Source organism: Chenopodium quinoa, unplaced genomic scaffold, assembly GCF_001683475.1.
Source record: "Chenopodium quinoa cultivar QQ74 unplaced genomic scaffold, ASM168347v1, whole genome shotgun sequence".
Lineage (NCBI taxonomy): Eukaryota > Viridiplantae > Streptophyta > Magnoliopsida > Caryophyllales > Amaranthaceae > Chenopodium > Chenopodium quinoa.
In genome coordinates, this window is record NW_018745413.1 from 6,117,935 (window position 1) to 6,136,357 (window position 18,423).

An 18,423-nucleotide genomic window follows, 5' to 3' on the forward strand; every position below is an offset into this window, starting at 1 on the left:
TGATGAGGATATAGTGGAGGAGAATCTGAGTGATTTGATGAGCCAGAACTTTGTTGATGGGAATTGGATACCATTTCAATCACATGAGAGGGAATTTGAGTAGGAGGGTTATTTGGGAAAGGTTTACATAAATGGTGAAGTATATGATGATGCTGAGCTAGGCAAGATAAGGCTTAGAGCATGGCAATTGTTTGTTGACAAAGAGCATTTTAAGGATGCCCTTAGAGACTACTGCATCCAGGAAGGTTTTGCCTTAGTTGTGAGGAAGGAAGAATGTGACAGGTACACAGCTGAGTGTGCTGACATTAGGTGCAGCTGGAAAATACATGCAAGCATTCTCCCTGATGGATACACCTGGGCAATTAAGAGTATAAAAAACAAGCATGTGTGTGACATGAATCTCATGAAAAACCCTATGTCTAACTGTCAGTGGGAAGCTAAGAAGAATTTGGAAGAGATTAGAGCCAGCCATGACATCAAAGGATAGGCATTGAATGAACTTTTGTGGGAGAGGTATGGAATAAAAATGGCTGAATCAACTGTATACAAGATGAAAGGGATTGCAATGGGGATGATACAAGGTGGACATGATGATTTATATAGCAAGTTTATTGATTACTGCTATCTTTTAAAGGAGAGGAATCTTGAATCAGTTGCTTTTTGTACATGGAAAGTATTGCAACAGCCTGAGAAGCCTTTGCAGTTCAAGTCTATATTCATCAGCTTTGCATCAAAATTTAGAGGTCTTGTGCAAGGGTGTAGGGGTTTGGTTGGTGTTGATGGGTTCCACTTGAAGGGGAACTATGAAGGAGTGTTGCTGTTTGTTGTCTCCATTGATGCCAACAATGAGATCTTCCTTGTTGTTGCAATGGTGGACTTAGAGAACAAGTCTAGTTGGTGCTGGTTTTTCCACCATTTGAAGACTATCATCACTGAAACTGGAAGAGAGGACTGGACCATAATGTCAGATAGACAAAAGGTAGAAATCTTGTATACATTATGTTATTTCTGTTCTTAACGGTTTAAAATGAATGATGTGATACTGACTGTGTGTTGTTATGTTGTAAATGCAAGGGTATTGACCCTTCACTGGATCGAGTTTGGCCCAAGGTACCTATGAGGTATTGTGCAAGGCATCTTTGCAAGAATTTTAAGTCAGAGTACCCAGTGATGCTGATGCATAAGGTGTTTTGGTCAGTCACAAATGTCTTTGCTGAGTTCAGCTTCAGGAAGGCAATCACCAAGCTTCACGCACTTGTTGGTTTAGGTGCTGTGAAGTGGTTCAAAGAGATAGGGCCACTAGTAAGATGGACAAATGGAGGTTTGATCCACAGCTGTGCTCTGATGAAAACACCAATAATTTTGTTGAAAGCTTCAATAGTACAATTGGTGTGGACAGAATATACCCCATTCTTACTCTTTTGGAAGGTAAAAATTGAAATTCTTTAGTTTTACTCTCCTCTTTTGCACCAAGTTCTAATTGTACTGTGTGTATCTATGTGTGCAGGTGTGAGAAGGATAGCTATGGTGAGGCATGCTACAAGGCAACAAAGAAGTGAGGAAAGGGTTGAAGGTCTTTGCCCTAACATAAGGGAGAGGGTTAGGGATCTTATCAAGGAATCCAGATCTTGCCATGCTTACCCAGCTGGGAGAGGAGAGTATGAAATATCATATGGGAAGAGCATGCTCCCAGTTTCACTTAACTCAATGAGCTGTGTCTGTGGAAGGTGGCAAATAATTGGTGTGTAGGCATGGAATGAGGGCTCTGTTGCATGCTGGAAAGGAACCAACTGACTATGTCAATGAATGGTACTCAGTGGCTAGGTACAAGGCCACTTACAATGGCAACATTTTACCTCTTCTAGATAAAGAGCAATGGCCAAAGTTGGATAACCCAAAACTATTGCCACCACCAATCAAGAGGAGTGTAGGCAGACCCTCTAGGAATAGAAGAAGAGAATAGGGAGAACAAAGGAAAGGGAAGAGAAGTGCCACTATCAAATGCAGAAAGTGCAACCAATATGGCCACAACACTCTCACATGTAAGGGGGGGGCAACTTAGAAGGAGTTGAGGGAACAACAAGGTAAGGCAGCCACCAAGAATGCTAATGGGAAAGGGTCAACAAGACAACAACCTTCATCACATTCATCTGACACCAACCTAATTGACCTTATGATTAACAGCTGTGTAGGAAGCCAGAACTCAACAAGGGAAAGATCACATCAGCAGCAATCTAGAGCACCAACTGGGAGGATGGAAGCTGCAGGAAGAAGTTCCAGCCAGCCAACAAGGCAAAACCCTGCACCATCAAATACAAGAATTGGTGCTTCAAGTCAGCCAGCACCAAGTAGGGTATTTGACTAACACATCAGTCCAAAAAGGCAGAAAATTATGAACAGGCTATCCATGTTGTAACTTGATGTAATTGGTGTTGCATTTTAATTATTTTGGCAGAAACTGGATTAATATGATTAAATGTCCATGGGGGTGAATTTTTTTACTACAAAACTGCAATAATTGCCTAGTTGTGGGGCAATTTTTTGTGTAAACAGTGGTTGTTGTGTATATATGCTAATTCTAGTCTCTTTTGCTATTATATTATAATGGTTTCTGCTTATAAATAAAACAAATGCATTTACAAACACAGAATTACCAAATAAGACTTTTATTTCATAAAATTAACTTGAGTTACAATAAGCTACAATATTAATATGACAATTACAATTAATTACCCCCATTTTTAAATAACAAAATCACAACTAACACATACATAAAAATTCCAACTTTCACTACTTCCTTAACATAAGACACAAAGTATGTCAACTGCAAAACCAATGAATCAATCCCATTGTTGTTCTTCATTGCAGCATTCAACCCCAAAATATCACTTTTGTCCAGCCACTTGAAGAACCCACAATCATTGCACTTGAAAAATGCTTTCCTTAGGTTGCGAATTGTGTTGAAATCTTCAACTTTGCAAGCTTCTGTGGCCTACACCAACATCGTGGACTCACAAACTTCAACGAACTTGACGAATTGGAGGGTAAGGAGTAATGAGATGTAGAAGATGACATGCTTGGTAAAGTGGCAGTGAGAGGATGAAGATGAGAGAGAAATCAATTAAAAACCCTAAAAATTATAATTGGGGAAAAGGGGGAATATGGAAAATAGGGGAAAGTTGTTGATTTGGTGGGAAATAACCCCCCTAACATAACAAATAACTCGAAATAGTAGTTAAATAATAATAATAAACGGAACCTCGTTAACAGACACTTGACGGTAGGATTATATCGTATTTACTAACTATACCTTGCGGTTACAGTGTAGACGTTCTAAAAGTGGAGGGCACAACATAGAATTTCAAAAAATTATGGGTTAAAATGTAGAATTTTTTTAAAAAAAAATTAAATTAAAAAATAAAAAATAAGACAGTTAGCAAAACGAACAAGTGTCCATCACCTTCTCATTCCACATAACAAAAAAGAACGTATAAATACCAATACAAAATTACAAATACGTTCAAAGTTCCCAAAATCTCTCAAACACTCACTTGTCTTTCACTCTTTCACCTTCCACCACTCAACCAAAAACACAAAATGCAAATCCTCCAAACAACATTCACCCTTCCAAAACCCCAATTTCCCCACACTCAACTATCCTCCTCCAATTCAATCTCCCCACTCTCTCTCCTCCCTCACCTCTCCACCCTCTCCCTTCATCACCGCCGTCCACCAACCACTCTCATCCGCATGGGCGGAGGCCCAAGAACCTACCCGGGCGGCGTCTCGAAATGGGAATGGAAACGAATGCAGGCAAAGAAAGCCAAGCAACTCCTCAAAGCCCGCCTCTCTCGCGAGCGTCAGATCTACGAGATGCGTAAGCGTGCTGAACTAAAGGCCGCTGTATCCGATCTTGAACGCCCTTGGGAGGTTGTGCAGAAGGGTGCTCCTAAAAGCTCATCTTCGATTTTCTCCGTTTCGGCTGATGAACAGGTTAAGGTTTTAGCTGATAGGTTTCAGAAACCTGGTGGTTTTGATATGTGGTCTGAAAATGATGGCCCTCAGATTTTTCATACTCATGAGAATTTGCCCTCTGCTAGGTTTTTTCCTAAGGGGGTTGTTCATAGCGTTAAGCCGTATGGTAATTGCATCGATGATGGGTTTAATTCCAGTGGAAATGGGAAATCGAGTGTCGGGAATTCGAGCTCAAAGGGTGGAATTCGGAAGCAAAAGGAGCTTCGTGGCTGCGATGCGGGTTCGAAATCGAGTGTCAATTCCCGCGCGAAGGGTGGAATTCGGAAGTTGCAGGGTGATGGAATTGAGAAGAATTTGATGAATGTGAGGAGAGAAGAGGGTAATGAGGAAGCGAATTCGAAACCGAGGAATGATAAAATTAAAGGGTATGGAAGACGACGTACAAATTCGAAAATTTCTTATGGTGAAGAGGTATATGATATGAGCTTGCAAGGTGATGGAAGTTATGGTTTTAGTGGTAGCAAGAAAGATGATAAATTGAGGAGATAAAATAGGTTATATGTGATGTACATAAGATTTTTTTTGTTTTTATTTGATAATATTGGTGTATATTTGTACTATGTTAGTATGTTTGACTTTAAAAGTGATGAATGAACTAAATTGAACCAAGCTGAAAATGGACTTTCACTACCTAAATAAGTAAAAGTCTTGTTTACTACGGAGTATGTAGAATGCAGTTGTACATTGTAAAAAGGAAAATAATACTTCTATGATACTTCGTATTAAAAATTCATAATTTCATACAGAAAGGGTGTAAATCAAAAGAGCAAGGTTAAAGACACGAGCTTACTATGATTGCATGAATGTATGAAGCTTATGAGCATGAAAATGAACGACATATTCAGATTGTAGCACAACTGCGACAGTACTATGATTGCATGAATGTATGAAGCTTATGAGCATGAAAATGAACCACATATTCAGATTGTAACACAACAGCAACAGAGGTAGTAAAACAAAGTCTAGTATTGGAGCTATGCTATGACACACTATCAATATCCCTTTATTTACATTCGGATGCTTCCTAATGTTTTATTTCTAACCTAGTCCTTATTTGTACGCAGTTGGTAGTCCCGAGTCTGTTGGGAGCTAGTCTCCTTTTTCTCCACGGTCAAAAAAAAAAAAAAAAATTCTAACCTTCATTTTAAAAAAAATTAAAAGTAAAAATAATTGAAATAAAAAAATGACATGCTAACATTAGCAATATAGCATAACATTAGCAATATAGCAGTAAAACAAAACGCTGGAAGGCAGTGCATATATGAAATGAATTGAGAAGAGCACACAGCAATCAAAAGCAGATACTCTTTGGAAATTCACCATTGCCGAAAAATCAGTTAGCAGTTGGATTATATACAAATTTACGCAGCAGGAAAAATGCTCAACTTAAGCCACTCAAATACGAAACATCGTAGTGACTGAACTTATTTAACATTCCAAATATTCACAAACTGGCATTTGCAAAGGTAATTTTCTAAAAATCAAAAAGTTCCCAGTCCTCGTCCAAAAGCTCCTTGACAGGAGTAGCTCCAGATCCAACAGCCTCCTCCCCAACATTGCTTTTAGGTGTTTGACACTCAACTGAGGGTGCTCGGCTCATTTTATTAGGTGTCTCTGGTAACTCCATATGCCCAGTTGCAGGATCTGAAGCCATGCTCTTTACTGAAGAAGTCGACGATGCCATACGAAAACTTGTCTGCTCAATGGAAAGATACTTGCTAAGAGATACACGTTGGTCAAATTTTTCCTTCAATGACTTCACATCCTGACAAATAACAGATATTTCTCCCCTGCAAAGAGGTCAGTCAATTGATACATTAGTAACCACTATAATTCATCCAAAAAAACTGTGCAGACAGATGATAGAGAATAAAAACACCAGTAACTCTCCGGAATTATAAAGAAAAAAAGGTTGGGGTAGGGAATAGATATCACCAAGGGCAAGATAATAACAGGACAATCATGTAGGCAGCCCAACCTCCTCAGTCAGAGAGGTGGGTTCCAACAGAACTCAAAGAAGCAAGCCCCCAAATACTAACGTAAAAGCAGTATGGAGTGGTTGAGTTGTAATGGTTCGTTTTGCAAACCAATAGCCCTAAAAACTGTTACTATAATGACTACTACATGTAGAAAATTTTACAGGGTGCTGAACAAAACTTTTCCTTAATGGCTGTAACCAATTATCAGCTGGGTAATTTAATCTTCCATTAGCTCCTCGTACATGCAAATCTAAATGATTAACTTATCAGATGATACATGCATGATGCATCCTGTTTCACGAGCACACCAGCTGCAACGGGTCATCTTTAGCTACCCCTTTAAGGAGTAATTGAACAAAACTATTCTAAAAGGCAAAAAACAATCACTAAACTTGCCACAGCAGAGCATGAAAAACAATTGAAACAGGTAATAACACCCTCGTGCAAAACCAAGCAAAATAAATTTGTAATGGCAAGCAAGATGAAAGCACCAGTGCTACAGAATTCCGCAATCTACATATAAAGAGTACAGTAAAACTTACTGCAGTTCATCAACAACACGACCTTTCTCCATAAGAAAGTCCCTTAGCTGAATAAAAGAAAAAATGAAAGCTGTTAGGTTATCTTCAATAAAGATGAAATAAAAGAGAATCAACAGAGCACAACCTCTTCAGCAATGGCTGTTTAGCCAGATAAGTTATTGGACGTACAACCTATTCAATCTATTTAGTTTCATTGAAACGTGTGAAATGTCCAATGTTGAAAAAAAAAAGGAACGGATGAAGTATATTTTACAGGTCTATTAAGATAAATTACACCATGAGTTCTTGATTCATGAAACTTGGCATAGCTACATGGCATTAATAACCCAGTCACTGTTTGGACAAACTTCTGGATTTTCTGTTTCCAAGAAGAACTTTTCTAAAAACACTTTCTCGAAAAATAGTTTTAATAATAAGGTGTTTGGCCATGAAGAGTTAAAAATGCTTACAAGAAGCCAAAACAGCTTTACACTGCTTCACCCATCATTTTTCTAGAGTAGGTGCCAAAATGTATTCTAAGTCAATATATCCTCACTGATATTTTTTTTACTAACACAACTCACATGAATACAAAGAGTAATACAGGGAGGTCCCTGTATATCTTGCGTAGATGGCTATACCATGTTTATTAGAAATGTTCAGCTTTTACAGTATTTGTACTAGTTGGAAGACATGGACCTTTGTTGTGGGTAAATTGATTTAATATTTATTGAATCATATCATACTCTTCAAGTCTGCTTTTCCTATTGATATTACTTGATACATTAATTAGTTATTTTTTTAGTTTGTGCTTGAAGAAAGATTGAATTTAGATGATTTAAGATCAAACCCATGAAGCTGATTTTACCGACACAAGCCTTGATCGAAATGAAAAGGCCTAATTTGAACATTTTTGGCACCAATGTAGGCATATATTAACTTGTGTTTGAATTCAGAATATTGATCAGAGTTCTATTTGATTATCAAGTTGTTCTACAACTTACATTTTATTTTATACTTAATGCACAAATTCAACCCATTAATAACTTAAATAACCAATAAGCAAAAATTATAAAAAGCTGATATTTTGAAAAATATATCGTGATGAATCTAACAACATCCCACATGATGACAGGACTATATTTTTCATTATGTATAAATCACAAAACACGGTCAAAGGTAAGTGTGTGAATATTGCTAAAGTCAAAACGTGTCAATTATAAAAATAAGTGTATGAGATATTGACAGTTAGAGTTTTGTTTTCAACAATTTGCATTGTATGGATATACTTCAGGTAGGGTCACCCTTTTTTTATAAGCCATAAACAAGACATTAAAAATAAGGGTTAATCAGGTTGAGTTCAGGTCAGGCCATTTATAACATTTAAGGTCTAGATTTGGAAGCCTGACATGTTTATGTAAGTAGGTTGGGTCCAAGGGTGGTGTTAACTGGTTCTAACTCTGCATTAAAGCAGGTGCAGAAATCTGATTATGGGAGGAGCTAAATTCTTTAAAGGAAAGCATACACTAAAAATAATTGGAGTCCTTCAATGAGCTATTATAATTTATAAATGCATCATTGCATGTAGAAAAGTACAGAAGTAAAACTCTACCTTGGCATTCTCCTCTGCTTCTTGTTGCAATAATTTTGACTCTTGGACCACTCTCTCCATAACGAGTTCTTGCTCAGCAAGAGCCCCTTTTGCTATCTCTTGCTTCTCAAGCATCTCTGTTTCAGCTGCCTTCCTCTCTTCTTCAGATGCAGCTAATCTAGCTTCAAGAGTTTCCCGCGTCTACAAAGAGAGAGAAAACAAACTAGGGAATCAAAAGACGCTTTTGAAAAATGAAAAAGGATCTGCACAATCAAACTAGCAACTAATCATGCATAAGACAATTGGATGGTGAATTTTAAAGTTATATTTCCTCTTTTCCTTAAAATTACAATATTGACTATCACATTTGACAATCCAAACTTTGACCATTAATATTCTAGATTTTCCATCATAAAAAATAACAAAAAGTAGACGCATTGAAAACTTAACATTAAAAATTATCCAACATGATATATATATATTTTTTTATTAATCCCTTTGTTTCTTATTTTATCATCCTATTTAGAATCTCTATGAATTCTTATGCAAATGAAATTAATTACTCTTGATAGATATACAAAGAAAAAAAATATATTCATGAGGAATCTTGTTTAATTCACCTCAATGTGAGGTTTCACAATATCAACTTCTTTATAATGCGTATATGATCAAATTTAGGTTTCAATGTGTGCATTGGAAACCAGACAAACAAGTGAAATAGCCCAATTAAAAAAGATACATAGCAAATTAAATAATGTGGTTATCCAAAGTTAGTATGTGAATAGTGTAAAGTCAAACTATTGCAATTTTTTAAGGAAAATAATGGAAGTATATAGTTCACATATATAGCTAGAAAATAATAATTACCATACATAAAAGTTATGGGTAATTAGAGAGAGAATAATTAGGCTAGTAATTAATTTAGTAATAAAAACACTGATGACTTCAAGATTCAGTTGTACAAATATATTTTATTATACATGAAACTGCACATTTTACCCATTAAAACTAGGGGAAGTAAAAGTTTTTATTAGCCCATATACTAAAAACAAACTTGATTATTCATGCTTCATACTATTGTGTTAACATATATATACCTCATCCCAGAAAGGCAGAAAAGAAGCACAAATTAGCTTTGCCCATAACTTATGAATGAAATGATTATCTCAGAAACACAAAGCATTGCATAAAATACCAAAATAACTATAAATGCTGATTAAAAAGAGCTCAAAATATGCTTTAGAATAAGATTCATTCATCATATGCTAAAATCTAGATGGTATAGTGTTAATGTGTTATAACACAAATATTGACCCCAATAGAAATAAGATTACTAATACTCCATAAATACAGAATTTTAGGGATAAAGAGCACAACATAAGTTATACATGCTTATGCCTTTATTCTTTATTTTTTAGCCCAACAATTGCAAAGGTTGTGGGTTAGTCAGAAATAAGGAATAAATATTGATAGAAAAAACACACACATCTTACACATAGAAAGAATATAATGGCATACCTCATCTAGAATAATAAGTGATTTATCTTTATCATCTGCCAGACCAAGGAGACGTGTCTGAAGCTCCCTTACTTCAGTTGCTAAAATGGACTTCTCCCCATACACTTCGCCAGCATGCTAAATGTTCAATGAGAGGACCAAGGTAAAAAATTATGAAATATGGAGTAAGCTTGCATAAAAATAAAAAAAAAATAATAATAATAATAATAATAAGAATAATAATAAATAAATAAATAAATAAATAAAAATAAAAAATAAAATAATAAAATAATAATGAAGTAAAAAATTACATATCCCCTATCATATTTCTAATATTCGAGAACAACTGACCAAGCATACCATTTCATTTGCTTCCTTTGCATGTTTAAGCATCTTTTTTATTTCTTCCACCTTCTCTAGGATGTCCAACCCTCCCCTGGCAGCAGCAGCTTTAGCTTTTTCTGCCTCTTTTTCCTGATGTTCAACATCCTCAATCAACCTCAATATTGATTCCGTGGCTGAAAGCAGCACATCCTACATTGTAGTTTGAAACCACTTCAAAAAATACTCAGGTGCTTAAACATATTACTTCAATTTGAATCGAAAAATGAGAGCAATTATCCCCCTTCTCTCCATAAATATGAATAACACGCTATCTCTAATCATATCTCTTTTTACACTCTTCTCTATTAAATTACCCACATGGCCATGTCTCCACAAAGCTCTCAACTTAATTTCAACTTATTTTGATTTATCAGACATGATAAGTTAAGTCAACTCAAAGATCTCAGACAAAATAAGTTCAGTCGTTCAGACGTCAGACAATAAAAATTCAAACAAAATTAGTCAAATAGAAATGTTCCTAAAATTTAGTTCCTAAGAAATATAAAGTAAGAGAAGTGCTGGGGGACAGAAGTAGTATGTAGAAATAAAAAATTTATACAAATAAAGGAGCACGTTAAAGCAATGGAGAAGTACAAAAGGAAGATTCAATTCCAAAACTAGAATAATACATAATTGGAGACGTAATCAAGATCTCAAGAAAATAGGTGTTTTTTTTTTTTTTGGTGGTAGGATGGTGATGTGAGGTTTTCTTTATTATTGAACTGTTATTTTCTTTTTTTAATTATTTTTTGTAACAAATTTTTTGCTAACTCAATAATTATAAGTCAACGAAGACACGGTAAATTATAATATACTAAAAATTGAAGCAATTGCAGTACAGTAGTACAAAGTAAACATTTGAATCAAAATGTATTAGTTAAAAGTGTTAAGAGTATGAAACATACTACTTTCAAAAATATTACTAGGGTTACATAATACGTAGTATGCTTCTATACGCAAGATGAGTAAGAAAGCACAATAAGGGCATAGTAAATCATAATATACTTAACTAAAACAATAGCAGTACACTACCAACCAAACTCCAAATACTAAATATTTTAATCAAGCTGTATCTTAAAGTCTAACATACTAGTTTCGTGTACATTTAGTTATTTACTACGGAGTAGTATTGATTACACTACTTCAGCATACATAAGAAATGACCATATAATTCAAAGCTAAAATTAATTTTTTATCACAAAGAAACAACCCTATAATTTAGAAAAATTTGAGATAAAGGACCTTTTATAGTGAGTTGTTTGTAAGAAAGGACCTTATTAAAAAAAAAAAAAAAAAAAAGGTGGCAGATTGCGACCTTATTTCAAAAAAAAAAATTGTGAGATGGGACCTTCTGACAAAATCCGGCCGTTAACCCTCGAAAACCACCTCCATCTCGCCAAAATCCCACCCTGACAACCTCCACTTCGCCTAAATCCCACACCGACCCTCGAAAACCACCTCCACCTCACTTAAATCCCACACCGAACCCCTGGAAAATCATCTCCACTAGGGTGAAACCTCACCCTGACCCTCGAAAACCACCTCCACCTTGCTGAAATCCAACACAAACCCCCGAATACCACCTCCACCTTGCTGATTCCCACACCGACCCCAAAAAACCACCTCCGCCACGCCAAAATCCATCAAAAGGTCCCATCTCGCAACTTTTTTTTCCCATCTCACAACGTTTTTTTTGAAGTAAGGTCCCAATCTACCACTTTGTTTATATAAGGTTCATTCTTACATACAAGTCATTTTAAAAGGTCCTTTCTCGCAAATTTTCCTATAATTTAACTATTTCTACACAATTAAATACTAACAACATCCAAACTCCGGAGCTAGAGCAAAGCAATCAAATTTATCCTACAATGGGAGTATGAAACAAAGGCACTAAAAGTTACATGATCATGGCACTATTAACTATTGAGGTTTTCCTACATTATGACCTTGTAGTGATGTGATATCTCTTACGTCCAAACCGGAATAACTTCTGATGAAAATTTTGACAGCTCAACCATATTGACATATTGGTTCTACACAGTGCCAACTGATTGGAAACGTTGCCAATCCCTAATTCCCTATCAAGAAACGTGCATAAAAAATAAAAATAAAACAACTTTGTTCACCAGAATAATAGAAGAAAGTGTTGCATTGTTCTTTACTACAGTTATTTGCTATACTCTCTCCCAAAAAAAAAAAAAAAAAATAAAACAGTTATTTGCTATACTCCATCAATCAAATACCTCATTCTCATAAAAAGCACAATAAAATTAAAAAGGAAAATATAACAAGCTGCAAATACCTTGTAATTTTTTGCATCTTTAATAATGTCCTCCACCAGGTTAATTCTGCATATTTGGCCAGAATGTGTTACTATAGTGCTTAATGTAATCTCATGACTCTCATCCTCAGCACCAACATCGGCCAAAGAAAAATCCTGTGAGAAATCAGCATCTGCATAGCTACTCATGTGTTTATTATCAACATCAGAAATGGCCATTACATTCTCAGCTTCTGGCTCAGTGACAGATATTGAGCCTGGATCGGCAGAAATGTTCAATCCCAACAAGTTGCAACCTAAAGATTGTTGCTTCTGCTGATAGTCAAATTCTGGAGCATCATTAACATCATTGTGATTCACATCCCAATTATTATTTAAGCTGACATCAGCTTCAGAAGACTCGGTATCTATCTTTGATGATGAAGCCTCGTCATTTTTTTCTACATGCACATCCGGTCTTTTGTCCTCATAATCACGAGAAAGAACAAAGGCTTCAAGCTCATAATCCCCAAATTTCTGAATGCGGTCATCATTGATACTCTCATCAATCAAACTTCCTGATGCAACAACCTTTTCAGCCTGACTAGCTTCAGCAATTGTATTTTCACATCTTACATGAACATCAGTTCTTTCATTCAGAGAATTATGAGAAAGGACAGAGGTTTCACCCTCCTTGAAATCCTGAATGAAATCATCAATAGATTCTTTGCATCTTAATGACACCAAATCATCATTTCTGGTGTTTCCATTTTGTAAGTCATCAATGTCATTTGCATCATAGAAGGATGAAGCCAAAGAATCACCATCAATATTATGGGCATCATTCAGCAGATGAGAATCATTAGCATCTTCTCCTGCAGCTGGTTCCAGAATAGAGGAGCTTGGTACTTGTACTTCAACCATATTCCTACCGTGTTCAACTGCATGGAATATTCTATTTAAATCAAACCAATAAGCAAAAAAAAAAAAAAAAACCTTAAAGCTTGTATAGATAAACAATTCATTGTAAAACAAACTAACTCATCCAAAAATCAGGCTCGTCTCAAATTTTAAAAAGCACATCTGAACACTACAGAAATATAACAAATCAGTATTTTTCATATAATTATGCCTACAATCTCAAAGTTAGGTAAATACTAATAACGAGAAAGGAAAAAAAAACCCAATTTCTACCACAAAAAATCTCTACAAAACGTTGTATAAAATCTTAGATTCTTACCAATAGGAGCAACGGGATCAGGATCAGACTTTTCTCTAATAAAAGGGAGAACATCAGTAAGAATTGATTCCACAGCTTCATCAGGATCCTTTGCATGTTCGATAGCTACAGCTTTCAAAATACGAGCATCCACCTTCACGAAAAAAGAAAAAAAGAAAAAAAAAAAAACCTTATGAACACCTCACTCGAGCAAAAGACGAATCAAGATGTATCCTGATAACTACTACAAAAAAAACCTACAAAATACAAAGTCTCATGGTTGCAAATAATATAAAACGGAGGAAGTATTTTTTCTGCATCAAATCTATTAATCATACAGAAATTGTAACCTGAGCGTGAATGTGGCAATCCATAAAATATCAAATCTATACAGAGAAAAGGCTATACATGGCAGCAATCGCAATTCGTAGAGCATATGAAAAAATTCACACTACCTTATAAACCCCTTTATGAATTCATTATCTCTTGAACAATAATTCATATGTCAATCGAAGCAATGTAAAACAAGTTAATTAACTTATTAAATCAATACCTGAGGAAATAGCTCCTTCAAAGTCTTGTATACTGAATTGAAACCCATTCTTTAAAGCTATTACACCTGTATTGCAGAAAAAAGTTACAAAAAATCATAAAAATATGATCAGAAATTCAGAATTACCCGAATCACATACACGAAAAATAAATTGTACATTCCTACGTAGTATAATTTAGGTTACAAAACTAGTTTAATTTAAATAATCAATCCCAGTAATTCAGAAAAAATAAAAATCAAAACCCTTAAAAAATACAAGAACCCAAAATCTTCCCAAATTTGCAAAATTTAATCAAATCCGATAAAAATTAAAACTTGGAATATAAATCAATTAGGAAAATTGAGTCGTATACTTTAATTTAACAGGAGTGAAACCATGAAAGATAGGGAATTTAGAGGAATTTAGAAAAATCGAGAGATAAAACGATCAAAATTCCGAAGGAAAGAGAGAGAGAAAGTAGTGCAGCATTTACCTAGAAATTGCTACGAGGGAAGAGGACAAGGGCGAGGAAGATTTATAGACTGTTTTTACCTAAGGAGGAAGTAAAAACAAAAACCTCATTGGGTCTACTTAGGTACGTTGATCCAATTGAGGTACCCGCGTTAAGCAATTTTTTTTTTTTTTTTTTTTTTGGGTGACATGAGCTTAAATAAAAAAAACAAAAGTGTGAGAAATTATTAAAAGTTGATAAGTTCTGCCGTTTTGTTGAAACATGTTGCTCAAAATGAGAATCGAAATTGAAATTTGTAGGGTTTAATTAAGATCCAAGGTATCATGTCTTTTAATATACTTATTTAATTTATTTTTTTTTAAGGCATAGGAAATATTATGTAATCCATATGATACAATATCTTTTCTATAGAAATATGATAAGAAAAAATACAATCATATAATTAATATAACCTCCGATTTTTTATAGTTGTAACTTTGGGGTATTATTTGAGAGATATAAAATATTCCAAAGTTGCAACTAAAACTTAAAAATTTGGAGGTAGTATATAAAGCTAAACTATAGCTAGGTCACAAGGTAGCGATGACACTTGGCGTTCTAACTTTTCGCTAAGTGTCGCCCCACGTTGAATAGATTTGAATAGATTTAAATAGACTTTATAAGATAAAAAATTTTGTTTAGAAGTCTATTTGGATAGAATTTTAGGATAAAATTGTTAATTTAGAGTTTTATTTTCGATAAAATACCAATATTTCGGATGTAAAGATTGAATTATAATTTTATTCAAAAAAAAATTTAGATTATAATTCTAAAAAATTATCATATAAATTTATTTTTTATATCATAATATTTTTTTAGAGCGAAGGAAGTGGTTGAAAGCGTAAAACATTCATTTACAATATATACTAATCGGTTAAAATAATATATTTCCTCTTTTTTATTATTATTATTATTTGCATCAGTTTGACCAACACATTTGTCAAGACGCAAGTTTGACCATTAATATCTTTAATTATCTATTAATAAAAACTTTAACAAAATTATATTATGAAACTAGACATTACAAAAATCTAATGATACATTATACAATAACATTTAGTTATTTTATGGAGGTGAAAAAAATAAGTCAACCATGGTATGTGAATAGTGCAAAAGTCAAAGTGATGCATAAAAAAAACGGAGGGAGTACTTCACAATCTAATAGAATTTTATTACTATGTAGACATGTCAATCAGGGTCAAGTCATGAGTCGATTGGGTCACTTCAGGTTACGAGTCAAGAAATGTTCAACCCTTACCCAAAGTTTTAGGTTCGGGTCAACCCAACAGGTTTTGAACATTTATTTAATTTAATTAATTTTTTTTTTGCTAATTTTTTTTTTATTTTTTAATGTATTAAATCGAACATTTCCACCAACATTATTATTAGCCATTACATGTTTACTAGATAGAAAATTATCACAAAAGCACATCAATTCATAACTAATTTTGTATCAATGATATATTTTAAAATTTGACATATAGATTAAAAATTTATCTTAAAATTCAATAAAAAAAAAATTAAAAAAAAAACACTCAAACATCGCACGAGGCACAAAACTAGTTTTAATAATAATAATACGATGTATTGAATTATTGATTGATATCTTTTTTTTATAATAGTAAATTAATTTATTAATAAGAAATCATACGACATCTATAAATATAAACGAATTTAACAAATATATAATTTTGAATCAATAAAACAAAATACAATGTTTAAGAGTAAAAGTAGTATAGTATTCATTTTAAACTAATTTTAGAAAAAACACTTAGAAACATTTGGGATGGATAAGAAATTATTTGGAAGAAAAAAAAAGTTTTATAGATAGTTACATAGCTATTTTCAAGACTAAGGGCCTGTTCTCTTACGTTGAAATTCAGTTCAGTTCATTTCAGCTCAGTTCAGTTCAGTTCAGTTCAGTTCAGCTCCTAATTTCCTTCTCTTATAAAATATTCAGTTCAGTTCAGTTCAGTTCAGCTCAGCTCAGTTCAGTTCAGTTCAGCTTAGCTCAATTCGGTTCAGTTCAGTTCGGTTCAGTTCAGCTGAGTTCAGTCAATGAGAACAAGCCCTAACTATTACTTACTGGGGTTTACAATGGGTTTTCAATTGATTTCGAATTGAATTAACTTTTATTAAGGCACAATTTGAAAAGTTCATCCATATCTCTTTAGTCTATCAAAATTCAAACCAAAACGGATAATTATACTTGTTCAATCATAGAGTATTTTTAGGGAACACAATTATTTGCCTAGTAACAATATATCTAAGCAAATTAAATGTAAAAGGGGTTTGTAATTTTTAATCAAGGTTAATTAATATTTACAGCCTTCTAATGTAATTTTTTATTAAAAATTATTTTTTTTTAGAGTACATGGCCACCAATGATAATTCGAACAAAAAAGGATACCATAATAAAAGTCAAAAGGCCGAAGCTACTAAAGAATATATTCCTTATAAAAAAAATTAAGTACAAACCCTCAATGTATTTAGAAGTAATCACCCCTTTTTTTAAAAAAAAAAAATATATTTTTTAAATTACCATCCCTTAAAATAAAAGTAAGGTGTCACCACCCATTATCTGAGTCCAACCACTTTTTCGACTTGGGGGCCCACATCACGGTTAATTTCTTCTTTTTATATTCCCTTTGCCACTATTTCATTTATTTGCTACAAAAGTAAGAGAATTTGGAGAATGTTTAGAGATTTTTTTAGGACTGTTGGTCGTTAAAATTGAAGTGAGTAAAAAAATCGACGAAACGGATTTATTAAAAAGAATAAACTAGTCATTACATGAATGCAAATTCTTAAGCACATGCTTATGCAGCTAAGCTAGCTACATCACCCCTCAAACGCAATTATTACTTAATGAAACACAGTAGCAACTTTCTTCCTTGAAATTTCTTAATGATCTTCCTGTAGTTTTTCACTTTGCTTTTCTTTTTTTTTCGTCCTTTTTTATGATTCTCTTTCATCTCTTTAATTTCATAATAATAATTTCGATCTCAATTTTCCCTCTCCTATTTCAGTATTATTTTCTCTCTCCTTTTTCTTCTCTTCATTTGACATTTTCTACCTCCTTTGTTCTTTGCATTATTAATCCTAATGAGATCATCAATGAAGGTTATTTTTTGTGTTGTTTATAACTAGTTTTAATTAAGTTAGATTTGGGTTGAGCTTGTAATTGTTTCTAAATTTATAATTTGATGAATAATTTGATGACTTTCGATTTTCTCTTGATAAATTGGTTTTCTGATTTTATAATTTTGATTCATTGGTATTCTAATTTTGATGCGAATATTAATTTAATTGTTTAATTTATAATCATTCTCTCTCTCTCTCTCGATCTCAATCATGTTACAAATCAATAACTATTTTCTCTATAATAAATCAATAATTATTTTTTCTATGATGAATCAAGGTTAATTAGATTATATTCAATTTTTTAGAGTTAGAATAATTAAAATTGAATTTGAGTACAATTTCTGTAAAAAAAAATAAAAAAAAATAATAATAAAAGAAAAAAAATGAACATATAGTAATATAAAAATGAACATTTAGTACACCAAATGTGAATATTTAGTAAAAATGAACATATTTCAACAATTTATTATATATTTATTTTTCGTTAATTATATTCAATGAATTTGAACCTATATAAAAATCATGTTCATTTTTAATGTTCATAACTTTTTTTAACATGTTCAATTTTTTGTACTAAATGTTCATTTATTTAAATTGTGCATGTATTTTAATTTTTATGAAATGTTCATTTTATTAGGTTGAAAGTTGAAATATAAATAGCCCTTTTCTTTTCTTTTTTTTTAATAGCCCTTTTTTAAAAAATATTATGAATATACTCATTTTAGAAAATGAACATACGCATTCAAAAT

At 33.2% G+C, this 18,423-nt stretch overlaps 3 protein-coding genes across 4 annotated transcripts; 2 read left to right on the top strand and 1 right to left on the bottom strand.

The window, feature by feature from the left end:
* The first annotated feature begins 526 nt into the window (after window positions 1–526).
* LOC110713491 lies at window positions 527–1,963 on the top strand. The gene is made up of 4 exons (XM_021891935.1): window positions 527–979; window positions 1,075–1,321; window positions 1,508–1,658; window positions 1,750–1,963. The coding sequence occupies exons 1-4, from the start codon at window positions 527–529 to the stop codon at window positions 1,961–1,963; spliced, it is 1,065 nt and encodes a 354-aa protein (XP_021747627.1).
* A 1,277-nt stretch (window positions 1,964–3,240) lies between these two features.
* On the top strand, window positions 3,241–4,695 carry LOC110713438. The gene has a single exon (XM_021891889.1). The coding sequence runs from the start codon at window positions 3,598–3,600 to the stop codon at window positions 4,522–4,524; it is 927 nt and encodes a 308-aa protein (XP_021747581.1). The 5' UTR covers window positions 3,241–3,597; the 3' UTR covers window positions 4,525–4,695.
* Window positions 4,696–5,302: 607 nt separating this feature from the next.
* LOC110713437 (CAP-Gly domain-containing linker protein 1-like) lies at window positions 5,303–14,894 on the bottom strand. Of its 2 annotated transcripts, none has more exons than XM_021891887.1 (9): window positions 14,513–14,894; window positions 14,040–14,105; window positions 13,508–13,640; window positions 12,310–13,208; window positions 9,984–10,157; window positions 9,645–9,761; window positions 8,148–8,327; window positions 6,557–6,603; window positions 5,303–5,825 (listed from the first exon to the last, which is right to left on the bottom strand). In XM_021891887.1, exons 2-9 carry the CDS (start codon window positions 14,085–14,087, stop codon window positions 5,510–5,512), a joined length of 1,914 nt encoding a protein of 637 aa, XP_021747579.1. In that variant the 5' UTR covers window positions 14,088–14,105; window positions 14,513–14,894; the 3' UTR covers window positions 5,303–5,509. The 2 variants fall into 2 exon arrangements, with proteins under 2 accessions (XP_021747579.1, XP_021747580.1); XM_021891888.1 differs by lacking the exon at window positions 14,513–14,894 and adding an exon at window positions 14,393–14,503.
* Between the last annotated feature and the right edge of the window lie 3,529 nt (window positions 14,895–18,423).

Excerpts from the sequence above, each read along its gene's own strand:
- LOC110713491 (XM_021891935.1), top strand. The coding sequence starts at position 527 with ATGGCTGAATCAACTGTATACAAGATGAAAGGGATTGCAATGGGGATG. Across the intron at positions 980-1,074 it reads TAATGTCAGATAGACAAAAG|GGTATTGACCCTTCACTGGA; the intron begins GTAGAAATCTTG and ends TGTAAATGCAAG. Across the intron at positions 1,659-1,749 it reads TACCCAGCTGGGAGAGGAGA|GCATGGAATGAGGGCTCTGT; the intron begins GTATGAAATATC and ends ATTGGTGTGTAG.
- LOC110713438 (XM_021891889.1), top strand. The coding sequence starts at position 3,598 with ATGCAAATCCTCCAAACAACATTCACCCTTCCAAAACCCCAATTTCCC.
- LOC110713437 (XM_021891887.1), bottom strand. The coding sequence starts at position 14,087 with ATGGGTTTCAATTCAGTATACAAGACTTTGAAGGAGCTATTTCCTCAG. Across the intron at positions 6,604-8,147 it reads AAGCAGAGGAGAATGCCAAG|CTAAGGGACTTTCTTATGGA; the intron begins GTAGAGTTTTAC and ends TCTTTTATTCAG. Across the intron at positions 5,826-6,556 it reads CGTGTTGTTGATGAACTGCA|GGGAGAAATATCTGTTATTT; the intron begins GTAAGTTTTACT and ends ACCTCTTTGCAG.